This window comes from Lepus europaeus, chromosome 2 (genome assembly GCF_033115175.1).
Source record: "Lepus europaeus isolate LE1 chromosome 2, mLepTim1.pri, whole genome shotgun sequence".
NCBI lineage: Eukaryota > Metazoa > Chordata > Mammalia > Lagomorpha > Leporidae > Lepus > Lepus europaeus.
The window spans coordinates 139728128-139746971 of NC_084828.1; the positions used below are offsets into that span (position 1 = coordinate 139728128).

At 44.4% G+C, this 18844-nt stretch overlaps 1 protein-coding gene across 2 annotated transcripts in view; it reads left to right on the plus strand.

Annotated features, from left to right (window-relative positions):
* Nucleotides 1-18844, plus strand: part of GK5 (glycerol kinase 5) — a 95557-nt gene that overhangs the window by 61156 nt on the left and 15557 nt on the right. For both annotated transcript variants that reach the window (XM_062213806.1, XM_062213814.1), the window contains one exon: nucleotides 6401-6495. In XM_062213806.1, coding sequence (XP_062069790.1) covers nucleotides 6401-6495 — 95 coding nt within the window. The remainder of the gene's footprint in view (nucleotides 1-6400; nucleotides 6496-18844) is intronic.

Genomic DNA, 18844 nt, shown 5'->3' on the forward strand with positions numbered 1-18844 from the left:
ATAAAGTTATAAAAATGGGATAAAAACTTATAGACCTCTTACCCAGATTTGACACTTTCTAACATTTTATCATGATCCTATTATCTATTTATCCATCTTCTACTTATTCATCCCATGTTAGAGGATAAATATCCAGTTTTCCAAGAGTAAACTATGCACATCTTACCCTTTATGCTGTAGTATTTCACTGTGTATTTCCTAAGATAAGAATATTCTATGACATATCTACAGTATAGTTATTAATTTTAGGACAGTTACATTGGACATAATATTTTTATCAAGTTTTTAGACTATGTTCCAATTTCTTCATGTGTGTCAGTGCTACACTTCATGGAATTTTTTTTTCCAGTCTAAGATCATTTATTATATGGCATCCTTTGATCTGGGACAGCTCCTGTAGCCATTCTTTGTCTTTGATAACAATGACATTTTTGAAGAATACAGGCCAGTTATTTTATAGGATGTCCCTTAATTCAGGACAAAGTCTTAGCTGAAATGATACATAGATAATACCATCTCCATCTCAGAATATGTATCTGGAGATGCAAGCTGTCCTGAGTCCTATTTTCATTCCGTTAATTTTGTTTACATGCATAGGATATTTTCTGGTTTCTCTGTTATGTAATTATGGTTTTTTTCCTTTTGAAATAAATAATTTGTGAGCAGATCCTTTGAGATGAGCTAGATCAGCATTCACTGGTGATTCCTGCCTGAGTCACTTTACATTTGGGTAGTTACAAAACAGTTTCCTAGATCCATTATTTACTGTGTTTGTTGTATAAGGAAGTGCTTTTCTTATCTTCAATTTGTTTACTTACTATCCACATATATTCACTTTTTATTTTATTCAACAGATTATGGTTTTTGTAGTTGTTCTTTATCTCCATGACCAAACATTCCCAGGTTTGACCACTGAGAATGCCTTTTAACTGGCTTCTACATCTTTTTTTTTTTTTTTGACAGCCAGAGTTAGACAGTGAGAGAGAGAGACAGAGAGAAAGGTCTTCCTTTTCCGTTGGTTCACCCCCCAAATGGCCGCTACAGCTGGTGTGCTGCACTGATCCGAAGCCAGGAGCCAGATGCTTCCTCCTGGTCTCCCATGCGGGTGCAGGGCCCAAGCACTTGGGCCATCCTCCACTGCACTCCCGGGCCTCAGAGAGAGCTGGACTGAAAGAGGAGCAACCGGGACAGAATCGGGCGCCCCAACTGGGACTAGGACCCGGGGTGCCGGCACCACAGGTGGAGTTTTAGCCAAGTGAGCCGTGGCGCTGGCCGGCTTCTACATCTTTTAAATATCTATATTGTTTTTTGGACATTTTCTTAGTTTCTACCCCAAGATGTTTTCAACGTAGCTTGTTTTCTCTAATTAGCCCCTTAACCAATGAGCCCTGATTTCTTTTAGTGGGAAATAGTGGTTAAAAGCAGTGGCTTGAAGTGTCATTGTGTCCAGGCTCTTTCAATAGACTTAGAGATGATATGTACATGTGTGTATAAGGCTATTAAAAATCCTGAGTTTATGTTGTGCCTTCAACTTCAGTCTGGCTCCAAAGGGTCTTTGCTTGTCTTTCCCTATCCTATATTTTTATCTTCCTTTTTCTTCATTGATAACCCTGATTCTAAATATTACTCATTTACTCAATCTTAAAGTATACATGAGTTTCATAATTTATTTATTTTTTAAGATTTATTTTATTATTTGAAAGGCAGAGAGGGAGGAGAGTCACAGAGAAAAAGAGATCTTCCATCCTCTGGTTCACCCTCCACCTGGGTCTGGGCCAGGTCAAAGCCAGGATCCAGGAACTCCATCTGTGTTTCCCATATGCACGGTAGGGCCCAAGCACTTGGACCATCTTTCACTGCCTTCCCAGGCACATGAGCAACGACCTGGATCAGAAACAGTAACTGGGACCCAAACTGGCACTCTTCGAAGACAGCAGCTTAACCATTCTGTGCCACACGTAGGCCCCCTGAATTTCAGAATTTATAGACCTTTACCAGCACAACAAATAATATTTATTCAGAGTTGTTTGCATATTTTTAAAATAAATTTTTAACAGTTTTAAAAAATTTATTATTAATTGAAAGGCCAAGCAAGAGAGAGAGAGAGAGAAATCTCTCCCATCTGCTGGCTTACTCCCCAGATGGCTACAGGAGCTGGGTATGGACCAGGCTTAAGCCAGGAGCCCAGAACTCAATCTTAGTCTCCTACAAGGATGGCAGGGACCCAAGGGCTTGAGCCATCACCTGCTGCCTTGCAAGTGTGCATAAGCAGGAAGCTGGAATTGGGCATAGAGCCAGGACTGGAATCCAGGCCGACTGATACGGAACGCAGATGTCTCAACTGATGTCCTCACTGCCAGACCGCACGCCCACTCCTAATATTTTCAGTTGTTCCCACAGGCAAGAAGTTCAGATATGTTGAGGTTGCTGCTTTCTTTGGGCTGTGGTTCCCGTGTCAGTTCAGTTTCCAAAACTTTTGCCTTGCTCTTTGGATCTGTTTCTCATTTGTGCCACCCAGTGGCGAGTCTGGGCAATGCTCTACCTGGAGATCAGTGAAAGCCTTTGGTGTGCTGTTTGGGGTCGGCTCTGGAGGAAGACCAGGAATTCATGAAGAACTTGATCAGGCAGCTTTCTTGAGCTCTGTGGCGCTTCTTTTTTTTTTTTTTTTTAATTTGACAGGTAGAGTTTACAGACAGTGAGAGAGAGACACAGAGAGAAGGGTCTTCCTTCTGTTGGTTCACTCTCCAGATGGCTGCAACGGCTGGCGCGCCACGCTGATCCGAAGCCAAGAGCCAGGTGCTTCCTCCTGGTCTCCCATGCGGGTGCAGGGCCTGAGCACTTGGGCCATCCTCCACTGCACTCCCAGACCACAGCAGAGAGCTGGACTGGAAGAGGAGCAACCGGGACTAGACCCTGGCGCCCCCCTGTGGTGCTTCTAACTCACAGAGCATGCCCTGCTGTGGTGTTCTGGCTAGAAAGCTACGTTTTAGTTCCTCTACTATAATGAACACACTTTTTGCTACTACTGCTACCTCCCTAGCCAAGTAGCAAGAGGGTTGACAGAGACAGATGGGGAGGAAGGGAGGAAGGGAGGGAGGGAAGGAGATGGATAGGAAGGAAGGAAAGCAAAAGGAGCTTCCCTAATGATCTTGTCTTGGAGTTTTGCTTGCCTGTGCTGCTCTGTTGTCACTCTAGGCATGGAATTCCTAGGGCCTGGGGCAGGTGAGACAAGAAGAAAGAAATACTAAAAGCACCAGGGCCTCCCCCGTGCTCTCTCGTACAGTTTTATATGCCAGTGCTGCTGGGCGGCGGCGGCTGCTACCATGGGATTGCTTGGGAGTTCAGGCCCCAGAGAATGGGGGGCAAAAATCTAAACATCAAAAACAGCCTGTTTGCCCACTCCATCCTGTAGGAGTCCCACGTCCTGCTCGTCAGACCAGCAAGAGTGGGCTTCTCCTACGGCCAACGTTTTCATCTTTGCTCCGCAGTGCACAGACGTAGGTTTTGGGTCTCAGGCTGGCCCTAAGTCTAGGCCAGGAGATAGCAGAGAAAGTCCATCAGGAAGCTCTCCGCAGTTTGGTGCTACTTTACGTTCTCCCGTCTGCCTGCCGGCCTCGGATAGGAAGCCTCACCTAACCTTCCCACGCATTCCACACGGGATTCTTGGTGCCTTCAGTGGGAGAGGCCGTGTGCGGAGTGCTCACTACAGAAGGCTTGCTGTCAGGAAGCTCATTTGAGAGCTGTTTCCATGAGAGATTGTTCACGCAAGGGAAGGAACAAACAGTGAAGAACAGGAATAAGCTAACTCTGTCCGTCCCTCTTTCCCTGTCTCTTGGTTTCTCTGACTTTTACCAGAAACTTTCCTCAAAGCAGCTGTCCAGTATTTTTTCTATGCCTTGTCTGAATTTAAAAATGTAGATGTTTGGACATGATTTTTTTTTTAAGAATAGATTTTAAAATCACTGCTTTCTTTTTAACACTACTTTTTGAAGCGTTAGAGACATTTTGATTTATTATCTGGGATGTTTTGGCCAAATGCTTGAAATGTACGGGTTTTAAGGAAAATGTGTAATCTTGTTGAATGCTCCTCATTAACTTCAGTTTTAGCATAGTTGCTCCTTAAATGTATTTTTTTAGCCAATTGTTTATCATAAGTTTAACGAATCACATAATGAAATAGAACCTACTTAAGAGCCACTGCAAAGTCAGCAATATTAGGACTCATTCCTGAGCTGTTGTCTCTGCTCGGGGCTGTCAGTCCTGCTGTGCTCATTCAGGTGTCACTTTACAGAGAGGATATCCCCATGGCCAGTTAAAAGGTATTCAGCTGCACTTATCAACAGGGATGAGTGAAGCCAGTCAGCAGGCAGTGTCGCCAGATAACTAACATGAAAAACACAGGCAACACCAATCATTGGTAAGAATGCGGGGGAACTGGAATTCTCGTGCTACTGAGAGGAGCCACTTTGGGAAACTGCTTGGCAATATCTGCTAAAGGTAGTCATAAATATGAAGGCCTTACAACTATGGGGCTGGCGTTGTAGCACACACAGTGGGGTAAGCTGCTCCCTGCAATGCTGGCAGCCCATGTCAATGCACCAGTTCAAGTTCCGGCTGCTCCACTTCCAATCCAGTTCCCTGCTAATGCACCTGGGAAAGCAGCAGAGGATGGCCCCAGTGCTTGGCCCCCTGTCACCCATATGGGAGACCTGGATGGAATTCCTGGTTCCTAGCTTTAGCCTGAACCGGACCCAGCTATGGTGGCCATTTGGGGAGTGAATGAGTGGATGGAAGATCACTCTTTCTCTTGCCTTCAAATAAATAATAAATTTTTAAAAATAAAATTTAAAAAAGTTGTGGAAGACTGGGATGAAACAATAAGTTTATGTAAACAAAAGATATTACAACTAGTGCTGTGGCATAGTAGGTTAAGCCTCCACTTGTGGCACAGCATCCTATATGGGTGATTGTTCGTGTCCCAGCTGATCCCCTTCTGATCCAAATCTCTGCCTATGGCCTGGGAAAGCAGTGGAAGATGGCCCAAGTGCTTGGGCCCCTGCACGGGAGACCTGAAAGAACCTCCTAGCTCCTGGCTTCGGATGGCCCAGTTCCAGCTGTTGTAGCCATTTGGGAAGTGAACCAGCAGATAGAAGATCAATCTCTCTGCTCTGCCTCTTCCCCTCTCTGTCTGTAACTCTGCCTCTCAAATAAATTAATTAATTAAAAAAGAAAAAAGAAACGTGTACATATGTCCACCAAAACAAATGCATACAAGTATTCGATGTGGCTTATTTTTTTTTTAGCCAACCCCTGCAAACTACCCAAATGCATATCAGCAGAATAGATTAATAAATAGCATTAGTCATATACTGCAAAACTCTGTGAGAATGAATGGAGTACAATCGCATGTTCAATAGGAATGAATGTCATGGTGTTGTGGCACAGTGAATTAAGCCACTGCCTGTGACACCAGAATCCTATAGAAGTGTCGATTCAAGTCCCAGCTGCTCCACTTCTGATCTGGCTGCCCGCTGATGCTCTTAGGAAAGCAGCAGATGATGGCCCAAGTGCTTGGGCCCCTGCCACCTATGTGGGAGGTCCAGATGGAGTTCCATTCTCCTGGTTTGGGCCTGGCCCAGCAGCCCCTGCCATGTGGCTATCTGGGAAGTGAACCAGCTGATGGAAGGTTTCTCTCTCTGTCTCTCCCTCTTTTTCTGTAACTCAGTCTTTCAAATAAATAAACAAATCATTAAAAAAGCAATATGAATCATAAGCATGATGTTGAGCAAAAGATGTTCATATTTTGAAATGGGTATGAATTATCTAGGTGCAGCCACACTGTGAAAATTCATCCAGCTGTACATTTAGGACTTATGCAATTTGAAATATTTACATCAGTAAAAAGTTATTAAGAATTGCTTCTTGTTGTTTGTTTACTTGTTTTTAAAAGATTGACTTTTAGTATATCTATGTGTTACTGGCTCTTGCTGAACTCATAACGTGGAGAGGTTTTTCATCTGATTCTCTTGGGTGTTATAAGATGACAAGTCCTTTCATCAGAAAAGTAGGATGACTCTTATCTTTGTGAGAATAATTCCTTAATCCCCCAAAACATACATATGATTAATTCTTTATGTAGCCCCACTATCTTCAAAGGAAAAATAAGGGCTGCTACATACTAACAGGGCCTTCTGTGGGCTTGTGAGCCTCTGTAGTCTGAGGACTTCGTACCAGAACAGAAGGGCCTTGGTGTTAACCCTTGGGTGAGCCGCAGTTGACGTTATATTCATAATAAATACGTATGCAGCTAACAGTAGTCATACAGTGTAGTTCTGTTTTCCTTTCCCAACCCTTTCGTTTTGTTTTAGGGTTTTGTTGTTGTTGTTGTTTGTTTTTGCAGATCTTTTCACAGATGCTGCTGAAACTGAAAAAATGGCCAAAAGTTTGGAAGATTCTGAAGGAGTTTATTTTGTTCCATCTTTTAATGGATTACAGGTATTAAAGAAAAAAGTCAATGGCAGTGACAAATATTTTTCTCCTCTTCTCACACCCCAAATTATAGACCTGTCTTTCTGTTACTTGGCAGTTTAGGCACTGGACACAGCTGAGGTGAGAGGTGCATTCCCAGGGCTGGGAAGTGGTGCTTTGACCCGGAATGAACTCGGAGAGGAAGCAGAGGTCCCATGAGTGTGTCCTGCTGTCTTGACAAACTTCAGCTGGCTTCTGCTTAGAGCTCTATCGCCGTGGAGCCCACAAGTTGACAGATTTATCACAGAACCTTGACATACGACCTTTAGCATGACTAAGGATAGCCATTTCCCATGTGAGGAAAATAGATCAGTAAATTGGCATTCTTTGAGGAGTGTGCCATTGAGAATTAGAGAAATAACATCCTGGGGGCCGGCGCTGTGGAGTAGCAGGTTAATCCGCCGCCAGCAGTGCCGGCATCGTGCATGGGCAGTGGTTCTGTTCCCAGCTGCTCCACTTCCTATCCAGCTCTCTGCTATGGCCTGGGAAAGCAGTAGAAGATAGTCCAAGGCTTTGGGCCTCTGTGTCAATGTGGGAGACCTGGAAGAAGCTCCTGGCTCCTGGCTTTTGATCAGCCCAGCTCCAACAGTTGCAGCCAATGGGGAGTAAACTAGCAAAAGGAAGACCTCTCTCTGCCTCTCCTTCTCTCTGTGTAACTCTGACTTCCAAATAAATAAATAAATCTTTAAAAAAAAATCATGGTACAGATTCCCCTCCACACATACATTTACATGCATAGTTTACAGCTATCTAATTTTTATTTTTTAAAACATTTGTTTTATCTATTGGAAAGGCATAGTTACACAGAGAGAAGAGAAATAAAGAGAGGTCTTCCATTTGGTGTTTCACTTCCCAAATGGCTGCAACAGCGGGGCTGGGCTAGGCTGAAGCCAGGAGCCAGGAGCCTCCTCCAGATCTCCCATGTGAGTGCTGGTGCCCAAGCACCTGAGTCATCCTCTGCTGCTTTCCCAGGCACGTTAGCAGGGAGCTGGATTGGAAGTGGAGCAGCTGGAACACAAACTGGCACCCATAGGGGATGCCGGCCCCATGGCTATGTATTTTTTAAGTTCTATTAACTTTGCTAAAAATGTAATTTGTTTTTTAAAGATTTATTTTTTAAAGATTTTAAAGATTTGTTTTTTAAAGATTTATTTGTTTGAAAGAGTTACATAGAGAGAGGAGAGGCAGAGAGAGAGAGAGAGAGACAAAGGTCTTCCATCGATTGGTTCACTCCTCAATTGGCCGGAACAGCCAGAGCTGTGCCGATCCAAAGCCAGGAGCCAGGAGCTTCTTCCAGGTCCCCCATGCAGGTGCAGGGGCCCAAGGCCTTTCCTCTACTGCTTTCCCAGGCCATAGTAGAGAGCTGGATCTGAAGTGGAGCAGCCTGGTCTTGAACCGGTGCCCATATGGGATGCCAGCACTGCAGGAGGCAGCTTTACCTGCTACGCCACAGCACCGGCCCTGTAATTTGTTTTTAATTGATGCCTAGTAATTATGCATATTTATTTACAAAGGTTAACGATCAGATCAGGGTAACTGGCATATCGCCTAGGCATGGATCATTTCTTTGTGTTGGGAACACTGAAAATTCTCTCTGCTAGCTATTTCAAAATTTTCAATTGGAGCCAGGATTGTGGCACAACAGCATCCCATACTGGAGACTTGGCTTGCAGCCCAGCTACTTTGCTTCCGATCCAGCTCCCTGCAAATGTGCCTGGGAAAGCAATGGAAGATAGCCCAAGTGCTTGGACCCCTGCCACCCATGTCTGTCTGTCTCCTCCCCTCCCCATCTCTATCACTCTGCCTATACAATAAATAAATAAGTAAATAAATAACTCTTTAAAAAAAGAAATATTCAAGTAATTGTTGCCAAGCACAGTTATCCTCCTGTACTGTACGACATTAGACAAGACTACTCCTGTTCCAGCTGCACGCCTGTACCCGTTAGCCATCTTTCCTGCATCCCTCTTCCCCATACCCTCTCCAGATTCTGGTAACCACTCTTCTAGTCTCTACTTCTTCAGGATCAGCTTTTTAGCTACAAAATGTGTATAAGTGGGAGCATGTAGTATTTGTCTTTCTGTGCCTGACTTACATCACTTAATGTATTCTAGTTTTATCCACATTGCTACCAATAATAGAGTTTCATTCTTTTTATGGCTAAGTAGCATTCCCTGATGTGTACATACCACATTTTCTTTACCCATTCAGCTGTTGATGCACACCCAGGTTGATTGTGTATTTTGGCTAGTGTGAATCGTGCTGCATTTAACAGCAAGTTCAGATGTCTTTGGCGTACCAATTTCAGTTACTTTAGTTTATATATGCAGTACTGAGATTTCTAGATTTTACAATAGTTTTATTTTGTAGTTTTACAAACAACCTCTATACTGTTTTCCAAAAAGGCTGTGCTGATTACATTCCCACCTGTAGGGTATGAAATATGCCCTTTCCCTTCATCCTCAGCAGCATCTGATCCGTTTTGTCTTTTTGATAACAGCCATAGTAACTGGGGTGAGATGGTATCTCATTGTGGTTTGGCTTTCATTTCCCTGGTGATTGGTGATGTTGAGCATTTTTTCATATGCTTGCTGGCGATTTTTACGTTCTCTTTATTTTGTTCGTTTTGTTTTGCTTTTGAGTTCTTTAAATATTCTGGAAATTAATCCCTTGTCAGAAGAGTAGTTTGTGAGTAGCTTCTCTCATTCTGTAGGTTGTCTGTTCATTCTGCTGATTATTTTCTTTTCTGTCCAAAAGGATTTTAGTCTGATGTAATCTCATTTGTACTTTGGCTTCGATGTGGCCTGTGCTTTGGGGATCATATCCCTCCCCCGCCCCCAAATTACTGCCGAGTCAGTGTCATAAAGTGTTTCTTCTGTTTTCTATTGATGGTTTCATAATTTCAGTTCTCACATTTAAGTCTTTGACCCATTTTGAGTTGATTATCATACATGATGAGAGATAAAGGAACTAGTTCCTTTCTTCTGCCTATGGATATCCAGTTCCCCCAGCACTGTTGATTCAAGAGACTGTCCTTTCTCCAATGTATGTTCTTGCTGTCTTTATCAAAAATCTGTTGACTGGCAGCTGGTATTGTGGCACAACATGCTAAGCTGCTGCTTGATGAGCCACATTCTATATCTGAGTGCTGGTTCTAGTCCTGGCTACTCTGTTTTCAATCCAGCTTCCTGGATTGTGCCTGGGGAGGCAGCAGAGGATGGCCCAAGTGCTTGACCTCCCTCACTCATATAGGAGACCAGGAAAGAGTTCCTGACCAGAGCTGTCTCTGTCCCTCTATGTGTTGCTCTGCTTTTCAAATAAATAAATAAATCTTTTTTAAAAATCAGTTGGCTATAACTATGTGGATTCATTTTTGGGTTCTCTGTTTCGTTCCATGGGTCTGTTTTTAATGCCAGTACCATGCCATTTTGGTTATTGTAGTTTTATAGTATGTTTTGAATCCAGCTGTTGTAATGCCCCTAGCTTTGCTTTCTCCTTAGGATTGGTTTGGCTATTTGGGGTCTTTTGCGGTTCCATATAAATTTTAGAAGTGTTTTTTATATTTCTGTGGAGAATGTCATCGGAATTTTAGTAAGGATTGTGTTGAATCTGTAAATTTCTTTAATTTTTATAGACATTTTAACAGTATCAGTCTTCTAACCCACATACATGGATGTTTTTCCATTTCTTCAAGTTCTTTCATCAGTATTTTATGGTTTTCATTGTAGAGGTCATTCACTTCTCTGTTAAATTTATCCCTAGGTATTTTATTATTTTGTTCTATTTATTGTGAATGGGACTGCTTTCTTGACTTGTTTCTCGCAAATTTCATTGTTGATATATGAAAAAGCTTCTGTGTTGATTTTATGTCCTGCAGTGTTACTGAATTTATTTATCAATTCTAACAGATTTTTTGGATGTTGTTAGAGTTTTCTATATATAAAATCATGTTGTCTGCAAAGAGGGGTAATTTGACCTCCTCCTTTCTTATTTGAATGCTGCTTACTTCTTTTTTTAAAAAAAAGATTTATTTATTTGAAAGACAGAGTTACAGAGAGAGAAGACTTCCATCTGCTGGTTCACTCCCCAGATGACCACAACGGCCTGAGCTGTGCCCATCCAAAGCCAGGAGTCAGGAGCTTCTTCCTGGTGGATACAGGGAGCTTCTCCCATGTGGGTGCAGGGGCCCAAGGACTTGGCCATCTTCTACTGATTTCCCAGGCCATAGCAGAGAACTGAATTGGAAGAGGAGCAACCAGGACTAGAACTGGCGCCCATATGGGATGCCGGTGCTTCAGGCCAGGGCTTTAACCCGCTGCACCACAGAGCTGGCCCCGAATGCTGTTTACTTCTTTCTCTTGCCTCTTTGCTTTAGCTAAGACCCTGGTTCTACATTAAGCATGGTATCCCTGTCTTGTTCCTAATCTTGGAAGAAACTATTTCTGCCTCTCCCTCTTAATATGATATAGGCTGGGGGTTTGTCATGTATAGTATTTGTTGTGATTCATTCCTTCTGATCTTATTTTTCAAGGCTTTTTAATTTTTATTTTATTTGAAAGGCAGAGTTACAGAGAGGCACAGGCAGAGAGAGAGAGAGAGAGAGAGAGAGAGTCTTCCATCTGCTGGTTCACTCCCCAAATGACCACAATGGCCAGAGCTTTGCTGATCTGAAGCCAGGAGCCAGGAGCTTCTTCTGGGTCTCCCACATGGGTACAGGAGCCCAAGCACTTGGGCATCTTCCATTGCTTTCCCAGGCCATAGCAGAGAGCTGGATTGGAGTGGGGCAGCCAGGTCTTGAATCAGCACCCATATGGGATGCTGGCACTGCAGGTGGTGGTTTTACCCGCTATGCCACAGCACCGGCCCCTCTAGGCTTTTTAAGTATATATCAGGAAGGGATGTTGAATTCCACCGAATGCTTTTTCTGCATCTATTGAGTTGATCATATGGTTTTTACTCTTCATTCGGTTGAAGTGTATGATATTTATTAGTTTGCCTATGTTACACCATTCTTGCATCACTATGATAAATTCCACTTGATCGGCTGGCACCGTGGCTTAACAGGCTAATCCTCTACCTTGCGGTGCCGGCACACCGGGTTCTAGTCCTGGTTGGGGCGCCGGATTCCATCCCAGTTGCCCCTCTTCCAGGCCAGCTCTCTGCTATGGCCCGGGAAGGCAGCGGAGGATGGTTCAAGTGCTTGCGCCCTGCACCCGCATGGGAGACCAGGAGAAGCACCTGGCTCCTGGCTTCGGATCAGCACAATGCGCCGGCCGCAGTGGCCATTGGAGGGCGAACCAACGGCAAAAAGGAAGACCTTTCTCTCTGTCTCTCTCTCTCACTATCCACTCTGCCTGTCAAAAAAAAAAAAAAAAAAAATTCCACTTGATCATGGTTGCTTGCCTCTCCCAGTTTTATAGGGTGGCTTTTGTGTCTTTTTGGTGTTGGTTGGATGTACTGTACTGGCTTTGGTTCCAGGAGAGGGCTTTAACGTAGCATTGTTGTAGCTTCTTTTGTTGTTGATTACAACACTGGTCATGTCTGTGGATTTGTCAGTGCCCTAGGCTTCAAGGGTTGTGAGATTACTTTGTGCCCTGGGCTTTAACTATCTTAAGTAGTGGGGGAGAGGGGGGAGGAGTGTATCACTGGCTCCCATCACTTGGGTGCACCTAGCTGTGAGGCACCTGGTAGTTTCTTCAGGTCATGTGAGAGGGGGGCTACCCCTGTGGACTACCACCTGTGCAGCCCATGATAGCCAGGTGGACTGCCTGTCAGTGTCTGAGGTCTTTGTGGGCACAGGCTACACCAGTGGGCTTTAGATGGGGCACCTGTCAATGTCAAAGGCCGCTTAACCAACTTTCTCAGGTCAAGCTGCCCACCTGATAACCAGGCTGCAGGTGAGTGGGTGAGTGGGTTACTTGACTGCTTCTCAGGCCTCAGTTGGTTGAGCTTGTACTGGGCTACTCACCTACTTCTTGGGACTGCAGGAGAATGGACAATGCTTCCCAGTGCCCAGGGCTGAGCTGCTCAGGGTAGGGTGCTCTCAGCTGCTTTGTGGGGTTGAGGGTATATGTGTAGGCCCATTTGTATGACTGCTTCTCAGGGGTAGGAAGGTGAGCGGTGCCACCTGCCTGGTTTCCTGAACTGAGTCGGCCAGTTCCCCAGGTGGGCGGGTCTTGGGATGGCACTCTACAGTGCGAGCCTGGGTTGGGGACATGACTGTTCTCCAGGGAAATGCACCAGTGTGGTGACCTGGCAGCTCCCAGCTGGGCTCAGGGACGAGTCTCTTTTGATTCAAGGTTGATTTTGAGAGTGAAATGGTAGATGCTGTGCTTCATTCTCTTTATAAGGCCATCATGTGTCTGTTGCTTTACCACATCTTCCCCCCTACACACACACACACACACACACTCCGGTGCTCTGTGTCGGACACTCCAGGGCTGCTGCTGCTGTTTGCCCCTTGCTGTGGTCATTTGTGGTGGAGGGAGGTGCGCCAGGCACTGGTCAGCCATCTGGCTGACATTACCCCGCATCAACTTTTTAAAAATTTCTTTCTTTTTAAACTTGTTGTGGTTGAATATTGGTTACTTTGCCTAATCAAAAAGTGTGTCTGTAAAATAGCTGATTTTGTAGCATTTAACTTTGTACTTAGTTGAAAAGACTATGATACTACCTTTAAATTGAGGATATTGTTACAAACACTGAAAAATCTTTTCTGGTATATTGTCGTGAACAAAATAATATTTTCTGAGAACACTTATGTTTGCTCTTTTAATCTACCTCTCTATATTTTTCCCTTCAAGAAACAAAATTTTCATTCTAATCTATTCCATACTCAGGCAATCAGTTCCAAATTCAACATTTGAAAGTTTGGTTAATGTAATATAGAAGCTGATTTTAAAAAAAAAAAAAAAAAAAAAGCAGGCCAGATGTTGTAAATGTTTTAAAGTACCATACTTTCGATATTAGATTTAAAAATGTGCATTCTTGCAATATGTAAGATTTTCCATCTATATACGTTATCCTAAAGGACTGAAAGTTTATAAATCATACACTCATACAGATTACGTGGCATCTTCTTAGGGTGATATAAGATAGCTACCATTCAGCTCTCAGGACAGAAGGTGAAAAATATCTAACTGAAGTTTCAGGGAGAACGTTAGGTAAGTAATTATCATTAGCCAAGATCGAGTTTGGTTAGGTTTTTATGTGCTGTGGGGACTTAGTGACTTTGTCCTGGCAACTCTATCTTAAACGTCTCCATCACCTCACATAGGTCTAAAAATGATATAAGGTATATGAAGAAAAAAAGTGTGGCCAAGCCCAAAAGATTTAGACCAAAGATTCATAGAAGTGATTCTTAGTTTCATCTTGGAAAAACGTTCCTGTCCTGCCATGACTGCTACATGTGTGTGGGTGGGTGCATTTGGAGGGCAGCATCGTGTGTGAGACGACTGCAGGTCACTTATGTCCCAGTGGAAAATGAAAACTCTTTTAAGATTTATTTATTTATTTATTTTGAGAAGCAGAGTTGGGGGTGGGGGAAGACAAAGAGAGAGATCTTCCATCTGCTGGTTCACTCCCCAAATAGCTGCAATGGCCAGAGCTGGGCTAACCCAAAGCCAGGAGTCTGGGGCTTCTTCAAGGTCTTCCACGTGAGGGCAGGGACCCAAGCACTTGGGCCATCTTCTGCTGCTTTCCCAGGTGCATTAGCATGGATCTGGATGGGAAATGGAGCAGCTGCAACTCAAACTGGTGCTCATATGGGATGTTGGCATTGCAGGCAGTAACCTAACCTGCTATACCACAATGCCAACCCTGAAACTCTTTACTAGAAATTGAAATTAATTAGTTGATATTAAGCCATTTGGAAAGTAGGGGGAAGATCACCTATATGTGGACTATGTCAACAACTAGGGAATGAGGATGGGAAATGGAAGGAAGGCTCAAGTGTCTGGTCCTGCCTTTAGTTTCAGAATGTTGTGACAGCCTTAGCTAATGGGGAGGCAGCATATTGAAGGCTCCTACTAGTCTCAGTTTCTCAAGGGAGCCAGCAGAGAAAGAGACACTGGATGAGCTCTGAGGAGAATGGCAAAGTCTGGGGCAAGCACTTCAGGAAATGGCAACTCTAATTCTATTATAAATAAACTCCCCTAACCTTTCGCTTTTTTCCAAGGCATCCCTCCACTTATGCTGTGGTTGCTGTAACAAACTTGGCTGTCCACCAGGTCAGTGGCTTCAGTTGGAGCTATTTGGCAGAGGCTTTTCATGCTCCCAGACCAGAGACCACAGGGATGCTGCCACCCTGGGCCGCTGTAATTCTGGTCTCAACAGACACCTCCTTGTCTCAGGCTTTCTCTAGGTTCACGTCAGCATCTTGCCCAATCTCCCTAACATTTCCACTATTCAGACATCCCAGTCACTCACAGAACTAGAGATACCAATCACAGCGCTTGCTGGCCTCACCTTCTTCTAAGGAAACTGCTTGAATCCATAGGCTCTGATGTCTACAGCAACCGTGTTCCAGGCCTTAGCCCCACTGCTGCCACCACAGCTGTAGGGGGATGAGCGCAACTGCCTCAAAGAGTTGGGAAGGCACAGTGGAAGGATTGTGAAGAAATCAGTATTAGAGAGAAGGGTTTGAGTAAGGAACGATAATACAATTACAATGGCTGTGGCAGCTAACCCGTGAGTTCTGAGTGCGTGTCAGACGCTGTCCTGAGGTCTTCACATGCGTTCTCACGTAATTCTTGGTGCCTCAGCAAGGTAGGAGATACTCCTCTCATGCCATTCTGAAGATGAAGGGACGGAGACTGGCGCTGTTACATCCCTTCCCCGGTCTCACACGGCTAGTGAGTGGCAGATCTGGTTTTAGAATCCAGGTGTCCTGATTCCAGGCCCTTAACCTCTCTGCCGTGCTGCCTGGCAGGCAACACAAAATGTAACAGCCCTGGGAATGCACAGCGGGTGCTTGAGGAGCTTGCATTTAGAGTCTAGGCTGAGCAAGACAGGAGCACATTGGCCTTAGCCATCCTGCTGATCCTCCTCAGGTATGGCTGAGCTCTCAATGGTGACAAGGGTTCAGGACAGGTAGTTGGTGCCTTAGGCAGGTTATTGCTACGTTTGCCCAGGGCACAGACACAACTTGGTTGATGGTTGGTTTGGGGCAAGGTGGGGAGGACCTCACTCAGTGGGGTAGGCAGTGATAGACTGAAGGTATGGCTGGAGGTATCCGCCTGATTAAGTGTGTCCAGGCCCTTGGAAGGACCTTCCCGGTCTTGTCTTATCTTTTTCTTTCTTTTTAAGATTTATATATTGGAGCCAGCACTATGGTGTAGAGGTTAAACCTCCACCTTTGGCACCAGAATCCCATACGGGAACTGGTTAGTGTCCTGGCTGCCCCACTTCTGATCCAGCTCTCTGCTTATGGCCTGAGAAAGCAGTGGAAGATGGCGAAGGTGCTTGGATCCCTGCACCCACGGGGGAGACCAAGAAGAAGCTCTTGGCTCCTGGCTTCAGATCAGCCCAACTCCAGCCATTGTGGTCATTTGAGGAGTGAGCCACCAAATGGAAGACCTCTTTCTGTCTCTTCCTCTATCTCTCTGTAACTCTGCCTCTCAAATAAATAAATAAATAAATCTTTAAAAAGTAATAAATCTTTGGGCTGGTGCTTTGGTGTAGCGGATAAGGTTGCCGCTTGCAGTGCCGGCATCCCATATGGGCACCGGTTCGAGTCCCAGCTGCTCCACTTCCAATCCAGCTCTCTGCTATGGCCTGGGAAAGCAGTGGAGGATGGCCCAAGTCCTTGGGTCCCTGCACCCACGTGGGAGACCTGGAAGAAGCTCCTGGCTCCTGACTTCGGATCGGCACAGCTCTGGCTGTTATGGCCATCTGGGGAATGAACCAGCAGATGGAAGACCTCTCTCTCTGCCTCTCCTTCTCTCTCTGTGTAACTCTGACTTTCAAGTAAATAAATAAATCTTTTTAAAAAAAAAAGTAATAAATCTTAAAAAAGGATTTATTTATTTATTTAAAAGGCACAGTTACAAAGAGAGACAGAGAGAGATCTTCCATCTGCTGGTTCCAGGCACATTAGCAGGGAGTTGGATTAGAAATTGAGCTGCCAGGACTCAAACTAGTGTGTATATGGGATTTAGGCATCACAGGTCGTGACTAAACTCTCTGCACCACAATGCTGGTATCCTTCCCAGTTTTTTCTACCATTCCATCAAAACAGAGACTCTTGGTGTAGTATAGGAATGTTCTAACTTGTAGAGAAAATTTTAAATTTCTATAGAATTTATTTCCCTTCAAATTGACCTATTGCTAATAGTAAATTATGTTCATTGCTATTTGTATAAAAGTGACTTAAGGCCAGTCATAACAGGATTTCATGTGATATATTAGAATAGGTCATTTTTGTACAAGAAAAATATAATAAATCCCCATTATAAATTTGAACTGGCCAAATTTGACTAATCTTAGCTTTACAGTATAGTATTTATATATATACTACATAAATCAGCTTTTATTAAAGTCACCAAAATTTTTTAATAAATTAAAAAATTACCAAAATGAAATCATAGTAGGAGGAAAAACATAGCTATAGTAGAGAAGATGGAATGTAGAATTTCTTAATCAATTAGGAAAAATATTGTTCTTTCATTCATCAAATGGTTATTCATCTCCCATAAAGGCCACCTGTGGGGCTAGACCCTGGGGACACATCTCAGGTACATCAGACAAGGTTCTTTCTGTGAGACCTTGGCCAGTATAGCAGGGAAGATGGAGCATCAACCAGCAATCATACAGACCAATGTGATTATACACTGTGGCCTGGTATAATGGGAAATCACAGTGTTTCATAAAAACATGCAATGAGAGACCTGATCTAGTCTCTGGAGTCAGGCATTTTCCATGAGGAAGCTGAGCCAAGATTTGGAGGAAGAGTGGGAATTAACCAGGAGTCGGGCGTGGGAGGTTTTCCAGGTGTAGCTATGATGTGCAAAGGTCTCAAAGCAAGGAGGTGCTTGTGGCGAGGCCCATAGTCTCCTGACAGCACAAGCGTGTCCCTCTGTCAGGTCTATACTGGTGATCTATCCTGCTGCCCGGTCTTTGTGAGACTGTGAGCTCCAGCAGGGGTCTTTGTTCCTCATCTTCCTGTCCCAGAATAGTCTTGCATTTCTGGGAATACAGACGTGAATACAAACTACATCTGATGAACACACACTTCCAGCTCAAGAGTTTGGCCTTTCCAATGGGCACATATAGGCTGAGTGATTGCCGATATTAGGCAGCCAGACTATTAAGCTAGCATAAAAGAATGCAGTATGACCGACAGCATATTTTGTGCACACTGAGAAGCACATTTTCTGCATTATGATTTTTTAAATCTTAAGTCTATAATTTATGTCATCGAACAGCCACTCTACATAGTAAAGAGTCTGAATATAAAAATTGTATGAGGGGGCCGGCATTGTGGCATAGCAGGGAAAGCTGCTGCCTGAGACGCTGGCTTCCCTTTTGGGTGCCACTTCGGGTCCTGCATGCTCCACTTCTGATCCAGCTCCCTGCTAATGTGCTGAGAAAGCAGTGGAGGATGGTTCAGGTGCTTGGGCCCCTGCCCCCACATGGGAGACCTGGAAGAAAGTCCTGGCTCCTGGCTTCAACCTGGCCTAACTCCAGCCATTGCAGCCATTTGGGGAATGAACCAGCAGATGGAAGGTCTCTCTCTCTCTCTCTCTCTCTCTCTCTCTCTCTCTCTTCTCTCTGTCTTTTCTCTCTCTCTCTCTCTCTCTCTCTCTCTTTTTCCTCTCTCTCTCTCTGACTCTGCCTTTTGAATTTTTTAAAAAAAAGCAAAATTTTTAAAAACCCTTTATTTGCAAGGATGATTTCTGTAGTCATGTTCATTTTCCACATTGATAAAGCTAGGCATTTAATAATTTGTGGCTGTATGCTGCAGTCTTTTTCCTTGGTATGAACTGAAGCAGAAGGTCTAGCTAAATCCTCTGTGATTCAACCTTGTTTAAACACTGTTGAGAACTCTTCCTGGGGCCTGTACCGTGGTGTAGCAAGTAAAGCTGCTGCCTGCAGTGCCAGCATCCCATGTGGGCGCCAGTTTGAGTCCCAGCTGCTCTCTGTTTTGGCCTGGGAAAGCAGTGGAAGATGGCCCAAGTGCTTGGGCCCCTGCACCCACGTGGGAAATCTGGAGGAAGTTCCTGGCTCCTGGCTTCAAATCAGCCCAGCTCCAGCCATTGTGGAGCAAAGCATGGAGGACCTCTCTGTCTCCCCCCTACCCCCTCTCTCCCTCTCTCCC